Source organism: Patagioenas fasciata, chromosome 3 (assembly GCF_037038585.1).
Source record: "Patagioenas fasciata isolate bPatFas1 chromosome 3, bPatFas1.hap1, whole genome shotgun sequence".
Classification (NCBI taxonomy): domain Eukaryota; kingdom Metazoa; phylum Chordata; class Aves; order Columbiformes; family Columbidae; genus Patagioenas; species Patagioenas fasciata.
In genome coordinates this window covers 65,835,378-65,856,938 of record NC_092522.1, presented here as the reverse complement: position 1 = coordinate 65,856,938, position 21,561 = coordinate 65,835,378, and the positions used below count along the sequence as shown (strand labels likewise).

At 38.1% G+C, this 21,561-nt stretch overlaps 1 protein-coding gene across 3 annotated transcripts in view; it reads left to right on the top strand.

The window, feature by feature from the left end:
* The window catches only part of PDE7B (phosphodiesterase 7B), a 230,061-nt gene that overhangs the window by 97,365 nt on the left and 111,135 nt on the right, over nucleotides 1–21,561 (top strand). For all 3 annotated transcript variants that reach the window (XM_071806514.1, XM_065833861.2, XM_071806513.1), the window contains one exon: nucleotides 9,044–9,104. In XM_071806514.1, coding sequence (XP_071662615.1) covers nucleotides 9,098–9,104 — 7 coding nt within the window. In that variant the 5' untranslated portion in view covers nucleotides 9,044–9,097. The remainder of the gene's footprint in view (nucleotides 1–9,043; nucleotides 9,105–21,561) is intronic.

Below are 21,561 nucleotides of genomic sequence, written 5' to 3'. Positions count from 1 at the left end.
ACAACACTTGCTGACTTTTAGCTCCATATGTTCTGCATGTAGAAACGTGATGTATGCTGGCTGTACTTGAAATTTTGAAAGTCATTTTTGCAGTGCTAAGGTTATTTAGTTTTTTGTTTGTTTGTTTGTTTTTTTTCTTTTTCCAAACTGCACTAGTATAAGAGCACTTCTAATTGATAGTTATGACTGTAGAAGCATGTGTTAACTGGCTAAAATACCACTAAAGAAGCCCATTTTTATAGTACATGTTTGGTACCATGCTGGACAGATGCCCACAAAATTTTGTATCAGACCATTGGTACAGAACAGCTGAAGATAGTGCTTATATATTAGGATTGCTTATTGTGGCAAAAGAGTTTAAAAGTAAGTACACAGCAGGAGAGCCCAAAATGTTTGGGAAGGATAACCAGAATCAAATTTGGGAGTAAAACAATAAGCAATTGGTGGTAAGCTCAGGAGATACAGTCCGAAGTGAGGTCTTCATGTTGTGACACATTGAAATCATCCAACCAGCTAAAGAAAACAAGGCCTGAGGCCTTGGTTGTGTCCTCTTTGCACAGCAGCTGGGCCCAGGTTCCCTTAGGGCATGGTGTGACAACAGTGTTATAGAAAGGATTTTGTTCCTACAACGTTTTATTTTCAGAGTGAAAAACAAAGTTATCTTAGGGAAAGAGCAAGGAGAGAAAGTGAGAAAAGAGAAAGGGAAAAGCTCATTTTTAAGGAGATGACAAATTTTGCAGTCATTGGACCATGGGAACCTACCACCTTCAGATTCAAGCAGTGTGTGGTGCACAAATGAGGAACAATGGAGAAGTAGTTTCCTGCCTTTCACCTCTAAGTGCTTTGTTTTCACTTCTGCTGAAGCTGTCTGCCTGACCAGACCTTCCACAAGTATGTTTTTGAGGTGTGTTTGATGACTTCTAACTCCTCCCTGGTTTGTTGGTCCAGTGCTTGTTCTGTTACCTAAATCTGTGTCTATGCCAGAAGGTGAGTGAAAGCAGTGGACTTGTGAACGCATTACGTAGCTGTTGGTATGCTTTTGGCATGGGTTGTTCTCACCAACTCCCATTCCTTAAAAATGAAGTCCCAGAAAGGATGAAACAGGACTGACTTGCTGCGTGCTGATGTTTCAGGGAACAAAGAACATCCAGCTCTTGAGAAGCAGGTAGCCACTGGTGCTTGGTACTGCTCAGAAAGTGATCAGGGAGACAGTCTTAGACAGAAGGAACCTGATGCCTGTGTTGGCTGACAGGAGCTTTGTCTTCTTGTCCTTCCTGAGGCTGTGCTTTTGTATGCAAAGCATACGGTATGCAGTGGGCACACACAAAAAAGTAGGTGCCAAAATTCACCCCATGTTGTTCCGAACAGCCTAAGGAGATGTTTCAGCAGATTTGTTCTCCCACAGGCCTTTGATTTGCTTCTTGGAAAGAGTGATGTGTCAGTTGGTACTTCTGAGGCTTTGACCCTTCCTTTGATCCAGTAGATCAGTGGGACATATGTGAGAAAAACATGTGGTTGAAGTTGAGATCTAAATTTTCACAAATTAATCCCATGTTTTCCTTCCATTAGATATTTCAATGGGAAGTGAAAGTTAAAATGGCAGTAACCATGGAAAGCAGCTAGAAGAACAGCCCCACTCTGTAACTGAAAGGAGGAAAGACAATTATGCGGTCCAGAAAATGTTTAAATGCAGAGAACTTTGATGTTTCACATCAGAGCAACAATAAACCAAGACAACAAATTTGCCTTTTCCCTAGTATTGATATTTTCCTCCCATCTTCCCTCCCACTTAGAACTGGTTTTGTGGTGGAAGGATTCACTACGTAATCTACAGATGTTTTACATTCTTTAAAATGTAAACTAGCAAATGAACTGTAATACAGATTTATCCCATGAGAGAAAAAAATTAGTCTGCTCTTTAACATTTGTAGGATGATGGCACCCCCTCAGAACATGCCTACAAGTCGTGCCTTGCCTGTCAGTGCATTCAACTGTGACTTATTGCTTATTAAAACCCAGCATTTTTATTACTTAGTAATTCTAGACTTGGCTCCCAGTGCCCCTGTTATAAACACTTAAAAGTAGGGATGCCATATTGAAACACTGACAGATTCTCAAGGGGGCCAAGGCTACTGGAGCCTCCCTAATGAAGTCACACACTGTTAAACTTTTTTTTTTCCTTAATTCTAGAAGTAAACAAAGCAGTTAAGCTGCTGTGTCCATTTTCCAGCAACATCAATCCATTTCAAACCACTCTTAACCATAGTAAATCACAGGTTTGTGAGAAAACGAATTGCCTAAAGGTTCACCTCAGGTTATTCAGCCCACAAACAAGTTGCTGACTATCGGCAACAATGGTTGGATGGGAATTATTGTTCAATTTAGTTGTAATTACCTATTTTGCTGAGTCTTCTGTTCAGACTAGCTGAGGAGCCACAGCATGGTAAATTCCATAATGAAAAGAATCGCCAAGGTTTGACTGGAGATTGACACTGACAGTGTTGAAAGGTTATTTGAGCAACATGTTTTAACTTCCTGGAGGGAAGAGAAACCTCTTTCACTGGGAAAGCTTGGCAAGGGAGGAACTCTCAAAGCAAGTCTTCCCAGACATAGCTATTCTACTCTGCAGAAAATCATCCAGATGTTAATAGAACCTGAATTTTCAGTTTAAGTATGCCTCAATTCTGATACTAAATAGGGAAGCTGGAAACTTTGCTCACAAAATGTGGTATAGTTGCAATGTAATAGTAGCAATTTGAAGAGCAGCAAATGTAGCATTCTGGCTGCTAATAGTATTTTAAAGGCAATTGTCAGGATGCTGTGATTACACCATATTTATAAATGGGTGGACATAAACATAATACATACCAGTTCAAGATAAGTGTACTTTTTTGCAGCCCAATTTAGTGGAACACACACCTTACCAAAGGCAGGTCTAAATTTTCAGGTAAGTGTAAGATTTTATCTAGAATCATTACATGAACTCTTAATAAGGCCTGGGGACAAAGGCACTTTTATAGATCTTGGGTAATTTCATTATCTGAAAGATTCTAGTGGTCTTTTCTACCATTAAGAATGTTTATACATGCGATTCTCAAGTTGCATTCATTTAAAACGTATTTTCATGTAATAAAGTCTAAGTAAAGTTCTTGAAGAATTCAAAGTTGGCAATTCAAGGTTACATGACTAAGGTGAGCTTTTTGCAGTCATTTGCTCTAGAGAAAATTGGTCAAACGTGGGCCTGTTAAATTTTAAATAACATGTGCTACAGAGAAAATAAGCTTTTGTCTCTAAACAAATGAAAACAATGGCTTAATTCCTTAGCTATATGCCAACAAAGGCCATGGGTATAGATTCAGCAAAAAGCAGAAGTATCTGACATTTCAGTGCATCTCAAGATTATGCAGAGTACTGGTAGGGAACTTCCTTGTTTTACATAAACACTGATTTAATCACTAACAGATAATATTACAAGGCTTTCAATTTGGGGTGGTGCTTGTGAAAAGTCTGCAGGCAGGACAGATTACATATGTCAGACTGCTCTGGTAGTTCCTGTACTTTCTTTTGTCCATGTCAGAGAGGAGAGACAGAACTGGAAATACCACAAGTGTAACAAGGCGTTGGAAATCTTACAGTTCCTACACTCTGGTATTTCATCAGCATTTGAGATAACTCTACCTTAAATCTCCTTCCATGTAGCCTGAAGACAAAGAGCATGTGGTCTGACTCCTTGTGAAATGTTGCCCTTAATTTTCAGCTATTTATATGAGTTATGAGTGGCCAGTTGTTTTTATAAAAGATTGCTAAAACTTATGAAGTAGTGTTGCTTTTCACACCAACAAACTTCGCATCTATAAATCCTTAGGCAACTACAGTTATGCTTTTACATACTACAGGACTTCATTCAAGTCCTTTTTAAAGGTGATGTAGAAAGGAACATAATAGGAAAAGAGAAATATTAATAACAGTAGCATTTTTTTGCCTCTGAGATCTGTTTTTTCATAGAAGCATAGAAGCTGTTTGCTCTGCCTTAAATTATTGTAACTGGTTGTGTCTACAAGTATATCTTTTAACTCTGATTTCTAAAGGAATGAGAAATTATATGTGGTACTCTGGGGAGGGTGGCGGGAAAGGATAGAAAAAACCCTTTTACCAAACAGCGTTTTTATGTAGAATGCACTTATTTCTACTTATTTCTATTGGTAAGAGCAAAACATATTAACATAAGTTTATTTTAAAGAATGAAAACAGATGGATCCTTAAAAAGTATTTGGCATGCAACCAGTGTGCAATTAACACATCTCCTCTATTTGGAGGTATAATAATCCCTGTCACCTCCTGCAAAAACAATATTATCCAAACTTTATTGTCATGTTTGACTGATCATGTACATCTAGTACCTCGTTGATTATTGCAACGTTGGAAGAGACATATGTGTTGAACACCATACTCAGGATGTGCAGATGAGAACAAAGTAAAGACGACAACAAATATGGTTCCTACTCCAATAACTTTTTGACTGACTAAGCTGGCTTTTAAACTTGGTTGTCTGCAGCTTAAAAGGTTAAAATTGTACATGTTCAAATTTCATGCCAGAAAAACTCTTATTATATTTTAAACACTATACACTCTGAAATTATTAAAATTGTTAAATGTTAATTATATGCATTTAATAAGCAGAAAATTACTGTGCCACTTACTGCAATTCTCATGACAAACTTTCAGACCATTACTTGCTGAATTTAGTCATAGGTACGAATTTTGCCCTATTTATTTCAATTGATTTGTATTTCTCTTCTTAGAATGTGTAATGTTTTAATTTACCATACAGATAAACATTGAATAGAATGACTTCAAAAACTTTTTTTCCATAGATGAGGTTATCTGCACAACAAAAAGAAAAACACTAAGGGCATATTCTGTCTGGTGTATATACACCCTGTTTATTGCTACATATCTCAAATCCTTAAATGCAGGTGGTGTGAGCCCAGGCATGCTGGAAATGGAAACCCAACCTATGAATGATCATGTAATACTGGAGAAGTAATATGAGATGCATTACTGCATTAGTACAACTGACTAGAGAAGATTTTCCATCCACTCTCTGCATGACCTTTTTTATTTTTGCCAGTTGTGTCCTGCTTTTCTGCAGTTTTGCTTACATTGTTTTGGTAAAGGGCTCCTTGCAGGAGACTTCTTATTCTCCTGTGTACTCCTCATGGTATCTTGCAAAGAGGTCATCTTGCCTGAGAACACCCTCCTTCAGCAGAGTCTTTTGCTATGGAGGATGGTGCCTGTGTAATACGGTATTTGTCTTTTCCAACAGGTGGTTCTGGGGCATCATAGCCAACCAGGATGGCTTCAAGCTGTCCAGTTTACTTATTAAAGGACCTGGCTTCATGTCACATTTCTTCTGAATATCATGTCCTTTCGTCCTCATTCTCTAACAGCAACTCTTCTTTTTTTTTTTTTTTTTTTTCCTAAAGCTACACTTCAGCTGCTCTGTGATTCAGTTTCTTTTTCCATGGGGGACTGGTGAATCCCATTCTAGTTCACTACTTTTCAGCTTGTGCAACAGACTTAACATCCTGGCACGCACCCAATCTCAAAAAAAGGGAGTTGAGAACAGATAATATATTAATTTATTTTCTTATATAAATACAAACACTTTCTCACATGCATAATGAATTGCAGGCTACAATCCTAAGTGGAAAGGCATACATATTACTGAAAATATTATTAACTGAAAGCAACTATACTTTCTTCTTCTCAAGAAAGAGAAGAAATCACACAGTCTAGTCCAGAATTCAGTGATTCAAGAGATATGAAGGTATAACGAAGATTTGGAGGGGTGATTTTTTCTTGTATTTACCCACTTGTTCCTTAAATCTGACCACTTCTGAACATGGCAGTGTTTAAAGATTTTTAAACAGCAAATCTTCTTTCACTTCAGAGGAAGCGAAAGCCTGTGGCATTATTTTCAGCCAGGCTGCCCCTGTAAACTCACCAACCCAACATCCAGGATGTTGGACTACATATGGCAGAGGCAATCTAGTAGTACTGTATTTGTCCTAACCACAAAGCCCAAACTGAGATTTAAAATATCCCAAACTCAGGGATCATTTAGATCCAAGAATAAGATTTATCAGATTTTTAGAGTGAAACCTTGGAACTTCAATGAGCTTCAAATATAGATCAGCACTGAGAATCCAACCTCATCATAGATTTCAAGAAATTACGTTCGGAGGCAACTCTCCTGTTTCAGGTCATTGCTCTTCCTAACTGGATAACATATTTGGTCTTTACAGCTCACCATTTAGACTCTTGCTTCTCTGAAATGGGAACAGAAAACGGATACATTCTTCCAGACCTGACTCCTATGAATACAGCCAGTGCTGCTTAGAAGCAGCAGTTTCTAGAGGCTCTGCAGCCAGTCTTTAAAAGAGATGTCATATTTCTCTCTCAGCTTCCCCAACAGACATATATTGTGATCTACACATGTGCAATAGATCTGCATACGTGCAGCAGATACATCCAGGGTTCTTCTCTTCTGTTTTCTCCTCTCTTCTCTTCTCTTCTAGTTAGGAAATTGATTGGGATCAAAGAGACTCTTAACCTCACGTCTCAGTATCAGCCCTGATATCCAAGCAGGCAGAACAAACCCAAAACAGAAAAGGAAGTAAGACAGGCTGAGAAAAGGACGGGAGGTTATCCATCTCTGGCAGGAATTCATAGCAGTGGTGGCAAAATCTCAGTTTAATCCTAAAGATTAAATCCTGAACTCATTCCTTACTTCTTCTTCATGGAAAACATTTGCTGACAGCGAAAATGCCCAAAACAACTCTATTTATTGGATAAGCAAAAATGAGTCCCTGCTGCACTTCTGTACCACTTTACACATCCAGGATCCAACTAAGTCTTTTTCAGATGCTCTGAGCATTGATGTGCACCTAAGAGCTCTTACTGGCATCAGAAATTAAATTGCTGCAGAAGCTTTGTCTCCTGGTATTTCCAGATGCACTGGTAGTAGTGAAGAATCTTCTAGGCTGACTGTTGTAGCATGATTTGCAGCCAGTTCGGTGGGTTGCAGGGGTTAAGTGAAACCAGATAATGCTATGAACTTGAATACAGTTATCTGAATCTTACTTGCAAAATTTTCAAAGTTAATCCATCATCCTAATGGATCCTGTGGGATGTTGATGGATTCTGGGGAACATTAGCAAATCTCATAGCACTAGGACTGGTGAGTATTGTTAGATATTGTAAGACATCACTTGCCAGCTTGAAATGTGATGTTTATATAAATATGTCTGGAACATACAATACCTCTGAGAGACTAAATAAAAAATGACTATAGATTTTCAAAGAGCAGCAAAAATTCAGGGGTGAAGTGGGCAGTGAATTTTGACATGCTTTCTTTCATCTGTGTTTGCCTAAGTATACTTATGGTCATGAAGAAGAAGCTGGCAGATTTCTGTGAAAAGAATGCCCATATCTTAACATTCTTCCTGTAGCAAGTTTCTTTGTCTCCTGAAAGGGAGGTGGTATGAGAGCATTTGTAAGATTAACTTTGAAATACTAGGTGTTGTTTTTCTTTTGCAATCTTTCAGTATTATTTGCTTCCCACCTAGGAAGGTTAATACAAGCGTCTGTTCGCTCTTTTTAGATGTACTGATATATTTAAAGACTCTGAGTGGGAGATGGGCTTTTGCTTGTTTGTTTGTGTTTATTTGGTGTGAGGGAGGTGAAGGCTTTTTTTAAAAATAGTGAGTTCCAAATGTGTTGTTCATTTATGAAACTGTTGCTGTGTTTCATCTTCTTTGAAGCTCTGAGGTTTTTTATTTACCTGATTCTTTATAGGTTTCAATATTTGCTACAAATGTGACTTCTATCACCAAAAAAAAAAAAAAAAAAAAAAAAATTAAGTACTAACCACTTCATCTTACATAGAGAGAAAGCCATAGGTGCTAAAGAGGGGAAACGGCCCAAGAAAGAGGGAGAAAGGAAGAGGAAGGTAAATGCAGAGCGCTCAGTGATTTTTCCAAACTTGAACCACTGTGCTTTTATTCCCATTTGGTCATAGATACCAAAACCATAAATATGTAGATAAGGAAGTACAGACCACTTTTACCTATAAAATACGAGGCTATCTTTAAGCTCCTGTCATGAGGTCTGAGTGTAGTGATACAAAATTGAACCTTTTTTGTAGCACCTGAAGCAACCACTACTGAAGTGAGTGGGATCTGCGCACTTACTGACTTTAATCGGAGCTGGATCAGACCCATGAGCCACATCAATTATGTTTCTCCTGGCAACTAAACCAACATGCCTGTCTGCATAAAGGACTCAAAAATTATGTCTTATCTTTGAAAACAACCCAACACTTCTGTACTCTGATCCTAACTCTAATGGTGTTCCTTCTCTGGGGTTGTATAGGGACAGAACAACATCCCTGGTAATCATATAATCATAGAATCACAGAACGTCCTGAGCTGGAAGGGACCCACAAGGATCATCGACTCCAACTCCTGTCCCTGCCCATGACAACCCCACAGTTCACACCATGTGTCTGAGGGCATTGTCCAGTCTCTTCTTGAACACTGTCAGGCTTGGGGCCGTGACACCTGCCTGGGGAGCCTGCTCCAGTGCTCCACCACCCTCTGGGGGAAGAACCTTTTCCTAATGTCCAACTTAAATCTTCATGGCCCATCTTCCTTATCTGTATGTGTGAATATTATTTTTCATGGGTCTGATGCTAACAAATAATAACACGGATCAAGCAGCAGCTTAAGCCATAGATACAAAGGTGATAAGTGTTATCTTTAATTTTTCTTGGTGAAGATACAGTGTTGACCCATCTTTGTACATTAGTAATATCCATTCTTCCTCAAACTTTCGCTACTTGAAAATCTTTTGATTGTGACATTTTTACAATGTGTGTTTTAACATCTCCCATTCCAAAACATTAACAAAGGTATCTGAGGACAAGGACAGGGATACTATCGCAGTATCTTTAACTAAATATATCTTTTTTTTTTTTCAGAGGTGCGGAGAAATCTCATTTGATAGCCCTGACCAGAATGCCAAATGTGTTCGCATGCTAGGTAAGGGCAAGAAACTTTTCCCCCTTTGACACAATAAATCTGTGGAAGTATGTTTAATTGTGGATTTCTTCTCAAAAAGGACATGATAATGGCCATGATGATTCACAATGGCATTTACATAGCTCATCCAAATGCATTCCTCATTAATACATTCTTTATGGTGAATTTTCAGTTATTGAAACAGAGTGTGTGTATATATATATATGTATGTATCCCTGTAGCGCCCATCTGCACAGATGAAAATACAGCTGTACTGTAACTGTAACCTCTGATGTACTCAAGTCCAGCATTCATATTCAAAAGCTGTAAACCTGTACTTTGAAATAGAGTATTAATTTCACAAATATGTATCAAAAGCTTCTAGGTCAGACCTTCAGCTGCATCAATCAGCAAAATTTCAGTCACTGTGATTTTACAGATTTGCACTGGTTTAGCACTTTGCCCATCATTGGTAAAAAACAATATTACGTAGAACTGTCTGTACTTGGGAAACAATACAGGAATGTTCTGCTATGTTTCATTAATTTCTGTGACCAATTTCATTGTATTTACTTGTTTCATCTATGGTGCCAGTACTGAAACATTAACAGCACCACTAGTATCACGATGAAAGACATGGAGTAAGTGTCCAAAAACCTAAAAGATAATGTTGACTCAGAAAAAAATTAAATCACTGAACACTGGCAGGATTAGGCTTTAAATTCTGAAGACTTTTCACCCGCCAGGGTTGAGATAAATGTATGCTGTGAATTAGAGCATTGTATCTAATAACATGAAGACAGAAATAGTCACCATTTTAAAAACTCCAACTGGCAACGTCTAGGAACTCAGTTCCCATCTGGGTGCATAGCTATGTTCCGTAATAACAGATTATGTGGTTAGTTGTTTATATTCATTAAATCTTATTGTCACAATAGACTATAATTGCTGCAGAGGAAATCTGTCATGCTTATAGCGCACAGATCCTAACAGATGAACTGACACAATGGGCCATAATGATCTGTTACATCAATGATCCATGGTTAGAGGTTCTTAATGGAAACAGCTGACAGAAAAGATACACTTGTGATCCTTTATCATGTCAGTTATAATCTACAGCTTAAATACCACTGAGTTTGTAATACTCAAGTTCTAAGGAAGTTATACCCGTGCAAACATTATTATCCATTAGGGGACAAAAGGAGGGTGATGGGAGAGGGATGAACAAAAAAATGACCTGAAGATTAGTCTTCTGCATGGATTGGTTCATCATTTGGTTTGGCATTTTATAACAAGTAAGTCCAAAATTGGGAGTTTAGTATCATCCTTAATGTAAATGATTCTTCAGAAGCAGTGAGGAGAAAAAGATCTTGTTTCCATTACCAATATTCTTAGCTATATCTTGTAGTATGTGCATGTGCAAGAATGAGAACATAGGCTGTGCTCTGTAAGAAAACTGCTGGGACTGTAAAAATTATTCCAATGGGACATGCCAAAGGTGTGACCATGTCTCAGAGTATTTAAAAATATTCCACCTGCTATTATTATTCCTCAGTGTCTCTAACAAATTAAGGGCTCTACTGTCATATATAATATAGGATATTACATTTCACCCCAAGCTATCTCAAATCATGTACAGAGTTGAGATTATTCTAAGCACAAGTAGATATCCCCAACTGGCTCTGTAAGTGGTATGAGAAGTAGAAAATAGCATTGTACAGTCGCTCTGAGGGCAGCTACTGGAGACAAACTCCACTGCCTTGATTTATCACAGAACTGCGTGTGATTTTGCTAGCGCTATAGAGCCAGAGGGTGTCAATTCTCAACCTCTCCTTTCATACTGGACTCTCTGCAAAAGAGCAGGAGCCAGAAATTGCACAACCTAAAAGGTCTAAGACTTTGTGCTGAATGCATCATGTAGTGTCCAGTTTCAGATTTTACAAGGGAATTGAATTTCCAAGAGAACGAAACACAAAGTTTGTCACCGATCAATGCAAAACTGACATCATAACGTCTGTGGGTGTAACTAGTGGACAAAGCACAATGTATCTTCAGAGAAGGACATCTTTCTTGACTGTGTGGTCTTTGAAATATGCTGAAAACAGCCATGCTGTCATTTACTATAACAGTGACATAGTGCTGACAGAAATCTGGAGGGCAAGTCCAGGCAACTCCAAGAGGATAATTACTTAGAAAAGAAACACAGGAGCATGGAGTATTGACTGTATTTCTTCAGGGATCTTTGATGCACGACCAGTCCGTACTTGGAACTGTACATTATCGAGCAATACTCCAAAAGGGTAACGGTTTTGTCGGAAAAGGTCTATGTCTGGGTTACACTACTGGTTCCAGGTTAGCTTCAGATTTAAAGGTTTTTAGGACTAGTGCTACATTTGCTACTGTGAGCCCATGTCCCTTGAGGTAACATGGATTATGTGGATGAAGTCCTTTCTCTAATTAAGGTCGAGGAAGAGAACTTTGCAGTGAAAATCTTTTTCTTTTCCTATCTTCTTGGTAGAAAACAGGATGCCTAAACGTTAACAGCAGCTATAGTGACAATAGGTAACTTTTCAATGGACTGACTAGATTATCACTCAACCTGAGGTTAAGAGCAAGAAAATCAGTTTAATGCCTTGTCTTTCATCATTGGAGTGATGAATATGTATAATCCCAGTGTGAAGAATAACTTGAACAACTAAATGAAATGGTCACTTAGCAGTGCTTCCTAAGGATGTAGTAGATAATAACTATGTGCGCTGCCCAAGATTTGCTTAGTATCAGTGTAATTATATGTACGCAAGTTCTTATGCTTTGTATTGTGTTTGTTTCTTTACACTTCTGTAATGTGATACTAGTTAAAGCAATAAAACTTTTGCAACAGTCACAGAAGAAAGTTGGTCACTGGCTCACCTTAGCATTTTGAAGACCAGTGTTCCAATCCTAAATCTATTGCAGATTTCTTGAGCCTGGCATTGGATAAGGTTTTAAAAATCCCTGCACATCCATTGGCATTTGAAAAATGGGAGAAGTGCTTCCTCACTTCTTAGGAACAACAAGAATAAATTTATAAGTACAATGAGAAGATGAAGTACTATAATGATGCAGGTCATACAGATACCACACTGTCAATAAAAGCGTGTTGTCAGAGGTTTCCCTTGAATCTCTGAGTGCCTCTGCAGCTACTGGTAGCTCATCAGCATTTCCAGTGCTGCACTGTTCTGCTTAAATTGGCACCGTTATCAAGTTAGTGAGGGCACTCAACCGCAACAAAATTGCTCGATAATGCTGAAATCAGTGTCAAAAAGCTTTCACTTTATGCTACATTCTGGAAGTCAGAACCCTGGGCTCCTCATGCCCTTTACTTACAATGATTTTGAGTTAAAAAAATGATAGCTGACACAAAACCTGAGCAGATAGCAAGGTACTCACTAGGTAGTTATTAGTCCAGATATCCATATTATACGGGCAGAATGGAACTATCCCTCTCCCTAGAGCATCTACTGCTATTTTCAATGGCACAACCTGTGGTTAATTTTTCCCATATGCAGACAGACATATTCTGGGCTCAGACATGACACAGTGTTATATCATGCATAGATAATTGGGTTAGTTTGCTGTGAAAATTGCTAGTTGGATGGCTAAGCTAATTAGCTCTGCTGGAAAGAATTGCATACTAGCTTGGATGAGTCCAAAGGTAACCGGTTCTTATCTCCTAACTGGCCCATCTAAAGCTAACTCAGTAACCTCTACATGCAAGAATGCTGACTTTTATTAATTTATCCCAGAAAGAATAATGTTCCCATATCAGGCTCTAGGATTAGTACAAAAGGATCAAGGTCTGCCAACTAGAAGATAAACTTCAGTGCATAAATAAATACAGTTTATACAGAATAGACACAGTTACATAGAAAGTAGGCAGCTGCAATCATAACACATACAAAATTAAATAATCCCATCATTTCTAGTCTGTTCAACCTTACTGATGATAGTGGGGTAAGGGGAATGGATGATAAAAGCAAATTACCTAGTTCGGTACTCTAGTAACCAGTCTTCCACCACCATATAAGGTCTTTCCTCCTTACTGAAATGCTGGGTAGATTTTGAAGAGGTCACATGTCTTGCTGGCCAGCTCTGCTGTCTGCAGAGATTTTTCCAGGGGAAATGTGAATAGCTTTCCTTAAGGAGCTAGTTAATGAGATGAAAACACAAGCCTTCCAGACACCCCATGGCAAGTAGCTGAGGTGTTTTCATTATTGTAAATTCCACACAGACAGGAATAATGTGGGTGAGGTTTGTTTCCCTTTTGGTGTAGGTTTAATCCTTGCAGAAGCAGACAGATGAATCCTTGTTTGGAATAAAAGTAGTTTCCTCACGAATAGCCATTTAAAATTCATCCAAGAAAAAAACAATCCAAAAACAAAGGTGGGGGATGGCATCTTCTTTTTCTTCCCCAGACTACTAGGACATAACTTTGTTGCTTTGGGGCAACAAACTTTTTTCATATTCCAGCACAGAGAGGTGCCTACCTCTCTCCCCCCAAGAAAGCTGCTTTGTGGCATAATTCCACCTTTTATTACCTATAGAGCGTTATGGTCAAAGGAATCGGCATTTAGCCATGAAACAAGTTTCATGGATCCAGCTTCAGTCTTGGTGGCTCTTTGCCCACAGTAGAAAACCACCACACATTTGAACACAGTTGGCAGCTGCAGCTTACGAGAGGCAGACAATACTGGAATAACAACTGTGTTGAAAGCCAGGACTGGGGGGTACTGGCAAGGCTGTGGCTGGCTGGCCTCTGCCTTGCATAACCATTGAACTCACCTTCACTGGAGAAAAAAAAATCTATGGAAGTGTACTTGGAGAAATCTATGTAAATGTACTTTGAGAAACCTAGTCAGGTAAACAACTGGATAACTCAGTGGGAAAAACAGATATTGAGGAACGGTTAGATATGTCAATTTTCGCTGAAGTGGAGAGAGAGAAAGAAATGAGGCAGCTTGTCAAAAGCTTTCTGGAGCACTCACTGACATCATTTGAAATGTGACCCTATATCTCTTGCATACGTAAAACTTCTAGTGAAACTGATAGGCATGCATGAGGAATGGTGTTCAAAATAGCCAAATATATAGACTATTTATATCTTGGTCACTCAAAGACTTACATGTGCACTTGACCTTATGCCGACTAAGGATTCTATGTATGCAAATGACATGAAAGTAAGCACATGAATTAATCTTTGTAAAGTTAAGGAATATGTTTATAGGGAAAAGGCCTAAAATCTACAGTGACTAGCAAGAAATCTACACTCATCGCTATGCTGCCTGTCAGGATTACTCAGAACTTTATAGCGGTAGGAAGGGGGAGGCTTAGGATATCTGCTACAAAAAGACAGTCTTCTATTCCATGACTAGCTTGCAACACAGGATCAAGGGAGCAGGGTTTTTTCCACTATAAAGCAATGATGTGAATGCATACAGAAAGATAAACACTATGTCTCCTTTTCACCAATATTTGTAATGCAGATAAGTTAAAATTTAAACATCTAAGTTCGTGATGTAAGCTTTTCACTTATATTTTATACTATAACTGCCAATGAAAGTCTACAAACAATTTATTCTGATGAGAACAGTATGATGTAGATAAGATTTCTGGAATGGTAGTTCTACCCAACTGAGCAGACAAAAGGTAGAGGTTTTCAAATAACTTCTAATACTTTTTCCTTTTTTTTTTCTTTTTTTTTTTTTCTAAAATATCATTCTAGTATATTAACACAATTTAAAAATAAGACTTAACTCCTGACATTGCAGCTATGCTTGTAAACTCATTTTAACAAAGCAGTATCTCTTTGACCTTACCACCATCAAAATATAGGCTTATTGCTCCTTCATGTCACCTAAGACCTTCTCCCACTGTTGACTGCCTTTTCCTGAAATGCAATACTTTCTAAATCTCACATGTTTTTTCCAAGAACACTCATGATTTTTTCACCATGGTGGTATGGAGAGGGCTAAAGCCTTGGTGCCTTGCCCCATGCTTTACCTGGAAGGCCTCAGTCAAAATGCCAGGTTGCCTACAGTTGAGTGTAGCTTGGAGACAGAAAGTGGCACACTGGTGGGCATGAGGCCACAACAGAGACTCCTTTGTCAAGGAGTTTACAGTGTGCAGATGCTGTCATTGTGCCACTTCATCACTGCGTTCTGATTTCATGCTAAACAAGTAGGAACTCTTTGTCTTTACTATGATGAGATTTGTGCCCAAAACCATAAAGAACGTTAATATCAAATTCATCTTCTAGTTTCATGACTATTTTACTAATTTGGTTAACAGACTATAATAAGATAAAATAAACTGAAAATTCTGATGCCCTTAGTATATTTTAAAGAGCAGTTCTCTAATACCATCTTATTATTCCAGTAATTTTGATTTAATTACTATTTTAGGTAATTGTATAGCCTGGTGGCTGAGTGACAGTGACCACCTGTTTATCCTGTTCTGTCCTGTAAATCAGGTCAGGCTGAAAACACTTGTCTTGCAGTATTCTACTTTTCAAAAGGGTGCTGAATGAGACAAAAACTGGCCTTGGCATTTTGAGTAGGCATACAAAACACTTTTCTAAATGTAATTTCTAGTTTTGTTACGTTTTGTTTTGTTTTTCTATTGCGTAACATTAACTTGAACCATATATAGTTTTATCCTATGTCTAAGCCTAGTACAGGACAGAAATGGAGCTGTCAGGGAACTTGAAGATAACACAATAATGAGAATTTAACATCATCTATATGATGTAAACACACCATGATGACTTTCTCTAGAAGGGAGAGTTGCTCTGTTGCCCACATGTACAAAATCCATTCATTGGGACCATGGGATCCAGCTGAAATACAGTTGAGACATGACTGAAAAGCCCCAGTCCCGCAACTAAAAATGCCCCAAACCCCTGACTCTTCAGTTTCTCTTTCTATCAAAAAAGCTTTTTGGCTTGGCTGAGAATCTCACCATATATATCACATTTAGAAAAAAACACAGGTTTGTAGGTCCTATCCAGCAGCTGCACTCAAAGCATAGCTACTAATACTATCAAACTTAGTGCAGTGGAAGACAAGAAGTACCCCCCCTTTTCATCCAAAGCATGCTGCAGACGGATTGCATGCTGCTGCCCATTTATGTAATCATCTAGTGAAAGTTTAAACTTTGAATTCTGCACTTTCATTGCCCTTAAGTAACTAAAAGCCACCAAACCCTTTTTCTTACCTACAAAACTGAAGACAACACAGGTTGGGGTTAGGCACTCTCTGTTCCACCTATTGACCCTGCACAGGGAAAAATCCTGGGTATGGCTCCAGGAGGATTGCAAGTAGGCCTTTGGCTTGCACTTCATCTGGGGGAGCACACACATGTAAGATAAGGAGAATCCTGAATTTTGTTTCCCAGACTTTTTTTTTTTTTTTTTTAGCTAGGCACTTAGATAAAGCAGAGAAACAGTTGCTTGATTGATTTACTGAAGATGATCTCGTATCTTATTTCATGGTATTTGTCACATGAGTTATTACTGATCCCCTGTTGGAAAAAAGATTTCAAATGCCTATTCAGTCTACTGCCTCACAGTTTGATTTTTCCTCGTGCTTAACCTCGTGCCTAAACGTGGACTAAATTCATGTAATTTCCCATCTTCTTTGTCCAGACTGTTATGAGTGGGATTGTGTTCACCCAAAGTACTTGCTGTACAGCAAATTGCTGTGACTAACCATGCTGGTGTAACAACACTCTCTCTGAAAATGAGAAGAAGGGGTAAGGAGCAATTATTAGATCTATTAATGGGACCAAATTGGAAAAGAAAACACTTATCCACAGTTTTACAGCTGGCCATCCCTTCATGACAGCGTAATAAAATCTGCGGATATAAAACTTCCAGACTTAGATTTAAATGGTTCAAATTTGTATTTGTCATTTGAGCTCATCTCTAGCAACTAATCTTTATTTCTTTAACTATTACTTGGTGAGACCTTGCAATTTCACAGTCTCTGCAATTTGCTGTAGATTACTGTGTAGTTACCCTTAGTAAGAATGATTTATATCTGAGAAAGCCATGGAGTTCCTGCACTTTTGAGCACTCAGTTTCTGCCTGTAAATGTTCATAAACTTCTCAGTGTAAGAATGCATTTTCTTATACTTTTTTCTGCCTTGTGTTCTAACGGGTGTCTCGTAGTATTCTGAAACAAACAAAAAAATGCTGTTCTGAAATGTAGTTAATAATTTTACCATTCTTGCTGAGAGCTGTGTGTATACTATTTGTATACTATTTCACCTTTAGTATATAAAAGAAAAACCCACAAAATCAAACACTTGCTATTCTTTGGCCTTGCTAGGTAGCTAGCTTTCCTTATTGGCTTCAGCTTCCTTTTTCTATTTTTTTTTTTTTAGAAATTATCATTTTTAATGATAATCTGTTGTTTTCTTGTACATCTCATACTTCTTAAAACATTAAGTTGATCTCTTAGATGATGCCTTGATCATCAAACTACTTAAGTATGTATTTACATATTTTCATTGAAGCCAAAAAATGTGTAGGCTGAAATATGTTCCCGTGTCAGGGTCGGTCACAGTGTCTTACACTGTGCATGCTCAAGCCTTGACCTGATCCAAATACTTGAGGCTCTGGGCTTATGAAATCACGGAGTGTGACTACGAATATTGGTAGTAAATTATAGGAACTTGATTTAGCAACAAGAAATGGAATTTCTGAATCTCGAATAGCCATGTCAAGAGACTAGTGTATTTCTTACAGAAAAGTTCGGAGACTGCTCCTACTGGATTTCCCTTATAGGGAATTCATCTCACTCTGCAGATGAAATAATGCTGATGATATTTGTGCTGTGATTCATCTGACAACGTCTGTAGACAACTCTGGGGTTTTTTTTAAGTCTACGGCCATCATCTAATCTTCTATTTTGTAGTTGAAAAGAATGAGAAAGAGGTATTTCCTTCAGACTTAGCTCATTGCAAAATAGACATCTAAAACTTGTCCAAGGAACCCTGCTCAGAGAGTGGCTGTTTTTCCCCTCTTCACAGCTAAGGAAGCTGAAGTGTGGATGTGAGCAGTTGAAGGAGATTAATCTTACTCCTAGAGCACGGACATTGTTTTTATAGTGTTTAAAGCTCTAAGCTTTGAGGTATGTGTGATAATAGAAAATCAGGCTAATTAAACTAATCTGTAAGATAATTTATTGGTTTTTAATATAAGAGAAATTTCTAAGTTTTCAACATATTTCTAGTACTGAGATAGCAAATTGTTTTTATTAATTGAATTATTTTCCTCCTTGCCTTTGTGAAGTCTTAATTTTTCTCTCACCCTGAGACATACTGCAGGACCTTTTCTGACATCTGAATAGCTCCTGAATTTTAGTTGAACGAAGTAAATAGAATGCATGAGAAAAGATTTTCCAGATGCTTAAGGGGTCCCAATTGGCCTGATAGTCACATTGTCCCATAGGTAGAAAATCTGACTGCATCATGGAATGTTTGGATGCAAAGACTAAATTCAGCCATTAATATGTGAAATATGGGTTTGATTTTCATATCATTTTAAGTACACATTTCATTCCATGGTAGATTTTTTTAAAGAGGGTACTGTATAGCTTCTCTTTGTAAAGAGTACATCTACCTTACTGTTTTAGTTCAGGTCAGGAGTATGTTTTTAGACACTGTCCCAAGTTACTGCAAACTTTGGTTTGCATTATGAAGCAGTCTCAGAACAGACAAGCTGGGCTGCTTTCACATGAAACAGAGAAATCCATGTACTCTGGGAGCACCTCCAGTGCATTCTATCTCCTAGTAGACATTTAGTTGATGGAAACAGATTATAACTAGTCCAAACCAAATCCTCCAAAGCATATACGGTGCAGGTATTGCATCCTCAGCAGTGGCTCTTTAACACTACCAATCTGGTCCTCTTGTGCTACCTGCTTCTGTGAACCTTGCCAGAGAGTCAACACCACTTGTGACTTCAACCCAACAGCTGCTCATCTGTGCAGATTTCTGTCCCCACACCTTGCCTTCAGCACCAGTTAGTTCAGCTAAGGTTTAACTGAGGATGCGTAGGATTTAAATAAGTTGTAATTTATGACAAGTTGTAAGCGTGTGTTTTCCTGGATATTGTTTGCCTACTTCCAGTACATGTGCCATCCATTTGTGCACGCAAACTAAAACTCTATCAGGTGTTATACTCTAATATGAGAACAAGTTTATGAGAACTGGCAAATGTGATTAAGCACAATGTGAAATACTGTCCTTTTTGAAACTTAAGGTAAAATGCCTTTTAACACTAGGTCAGGGTTTCAGACTGAGTTTATAGACTAACACAGGGCAAATTTAATTTAATATTTAATTCAGTAAAATTAATAATATGCCAGAGATTTGTTTATTGACATAAAATTATAAGATACTCACATTTTATTCATGTTTATACAAGGCATAAATTAATAAATTAATATTGTAATATCTTTTTGTTTTATAAGAGAGTGCTAACGAAAGGAACACAGAAATATTGGCATCATACTCTTTATTAGTAGATGTTTCTTAGAAGCAAGAAAGGACTAGTGGCCTAGAATTGACTTCTACATCTGAAAATAGTGTAAGAAACTGATATCAAAACTGTATAGCATTATCATAACAAGAAACATATTACCATGCTGACAGAAGAAGAAATGCTTATTTTCAGTGTATTTCAGTTGGTCAGATAAGAGTGTGTAAAGACAGCCCATATAGATACAAGTATTTTTGTCTTATGTTGTTTTTGTTACTAAACACTATATGAAATCTTGAACATTATCTTTAAAACAAGCTTGTGAATTTTCACTCCATAGCTGTATTTCAGGTTTATACCAAAGTAGAAAGACAAGTTTATAGTTAAGATACATGTCTGGGCACTTTGTCAAGTCCCAGAATGTGCCCTGGCACTTTGATCATTGAGACAGGCATTTGTCAAGAGACAAGTCACTGCTTGTCTAAGAAAAAGACAGAAATTTTACCTCCTTCAGCTCTGTCTTGCAAAATTTTTCTAATGGAACCTGATTGCTTTACCTATTGGTTTCTGGCATTTTAGATTTACAGACTCAGGTCAGTATCTGCCATGCAACACATAATTGTTAAAGTGGTATTATTTTGCTATGCTTTGAAAATGTCAAATAGAGTTGCCAATACACCCAGCCATTCTGTGAACATTCAATTAAAACCACCACAAGACTGCTCCGATGGAAGGAGTTGTGAAGATGTGAAAGTAAGCTAAGGGGTAGCATAAATTATTCTAGTCCTCAGTTAGTAGCTACATGATGTAGCAACAATAGCAGTCACTGACAGAGCTCTGCTGGAAAGGGAAGATGAATGGCAGATGCTCCATTGTAATTTCTTGCTATCAGCAGAGAGCATTAACAACAGGCATTAATCCACTGGTTTAATCAGAGGTAATAATAAGTCCAGGGAGCTACCACTTCCAAGGCACAAGTGCAATAGCTGTCATATTACATTTGTCCTAAAGGGTTTTTTAGGCAAGTGCATGCCATAGTATTTTAGGAGTCAAAAGTTCATGTGACTTTAACTATTAGTATGTTTCCATTATCTTAAAAAGAAAAAAATTGAATAATCATAAATCACGATGTCTAATCTCATTCATTTTCTGTTGTTTGAGAACAACACTGAGGGCTTTTGAAGTCTGCGTATTATTTGTTTCACCGAGAAAAATGACATTATAATAACCCTCAGAACAGCTTAGAGAAAAAAAATCCGTTGGTTCAGGATATCTTTATTTCAACCCAAGCCAGATTCTCTGTGCAATGAAGGAATCTGTGTTTGGTTTAGGCAGAACCGTCTTAGATACCACAGTCATTTCAAATTGTGCAGCTCATTGAGACAAAACAAAAAGTCTCTTGATAATTGATGACTGAATAAACAAAGAGGGAACTGGAGGCAGATGTGTGCTGGAAAGCTTTCTGAAATCCTAGGATGGGATGGGAGAGAGTTTGATTTTGATTTTAATCAGAAGCACTACGATTTTCTCTTCACCCTGAACATTTCCTACTTGACATTTTTTGTTCTTACTTTGTTGGAGGCGGGTGTTGCTGATGTTTAATTTTAAGTGAATTTCCAGTAGTAAATCTAGAAAGGTTTTAGGCTGGCAGCTGTGCAGCCTCAAGCCCTTCCTCTGCAAAACAGAGAACAGCATAAATCCCTCTACCACTGTCCTGCCAGAAAACTTCCTCCTCGACATGGAAAGATCGTCTGCAGGAATCATGAAGCTACTAGCACATCTGTCCATCTGGTTTTTATATTCTTGCTGAAACTGCCTCAAGAGGAACAAGATGTGCTGCAGGATCTCTCGGTGTGGACACCTTTAACTCCCTCAGTAGGAAGTACGCCAGAAGTACAGGTTCACATAAGCAGGGCCCATCATTCAGCTCCTGTCTTTATTTCTCCTGTGGCTATG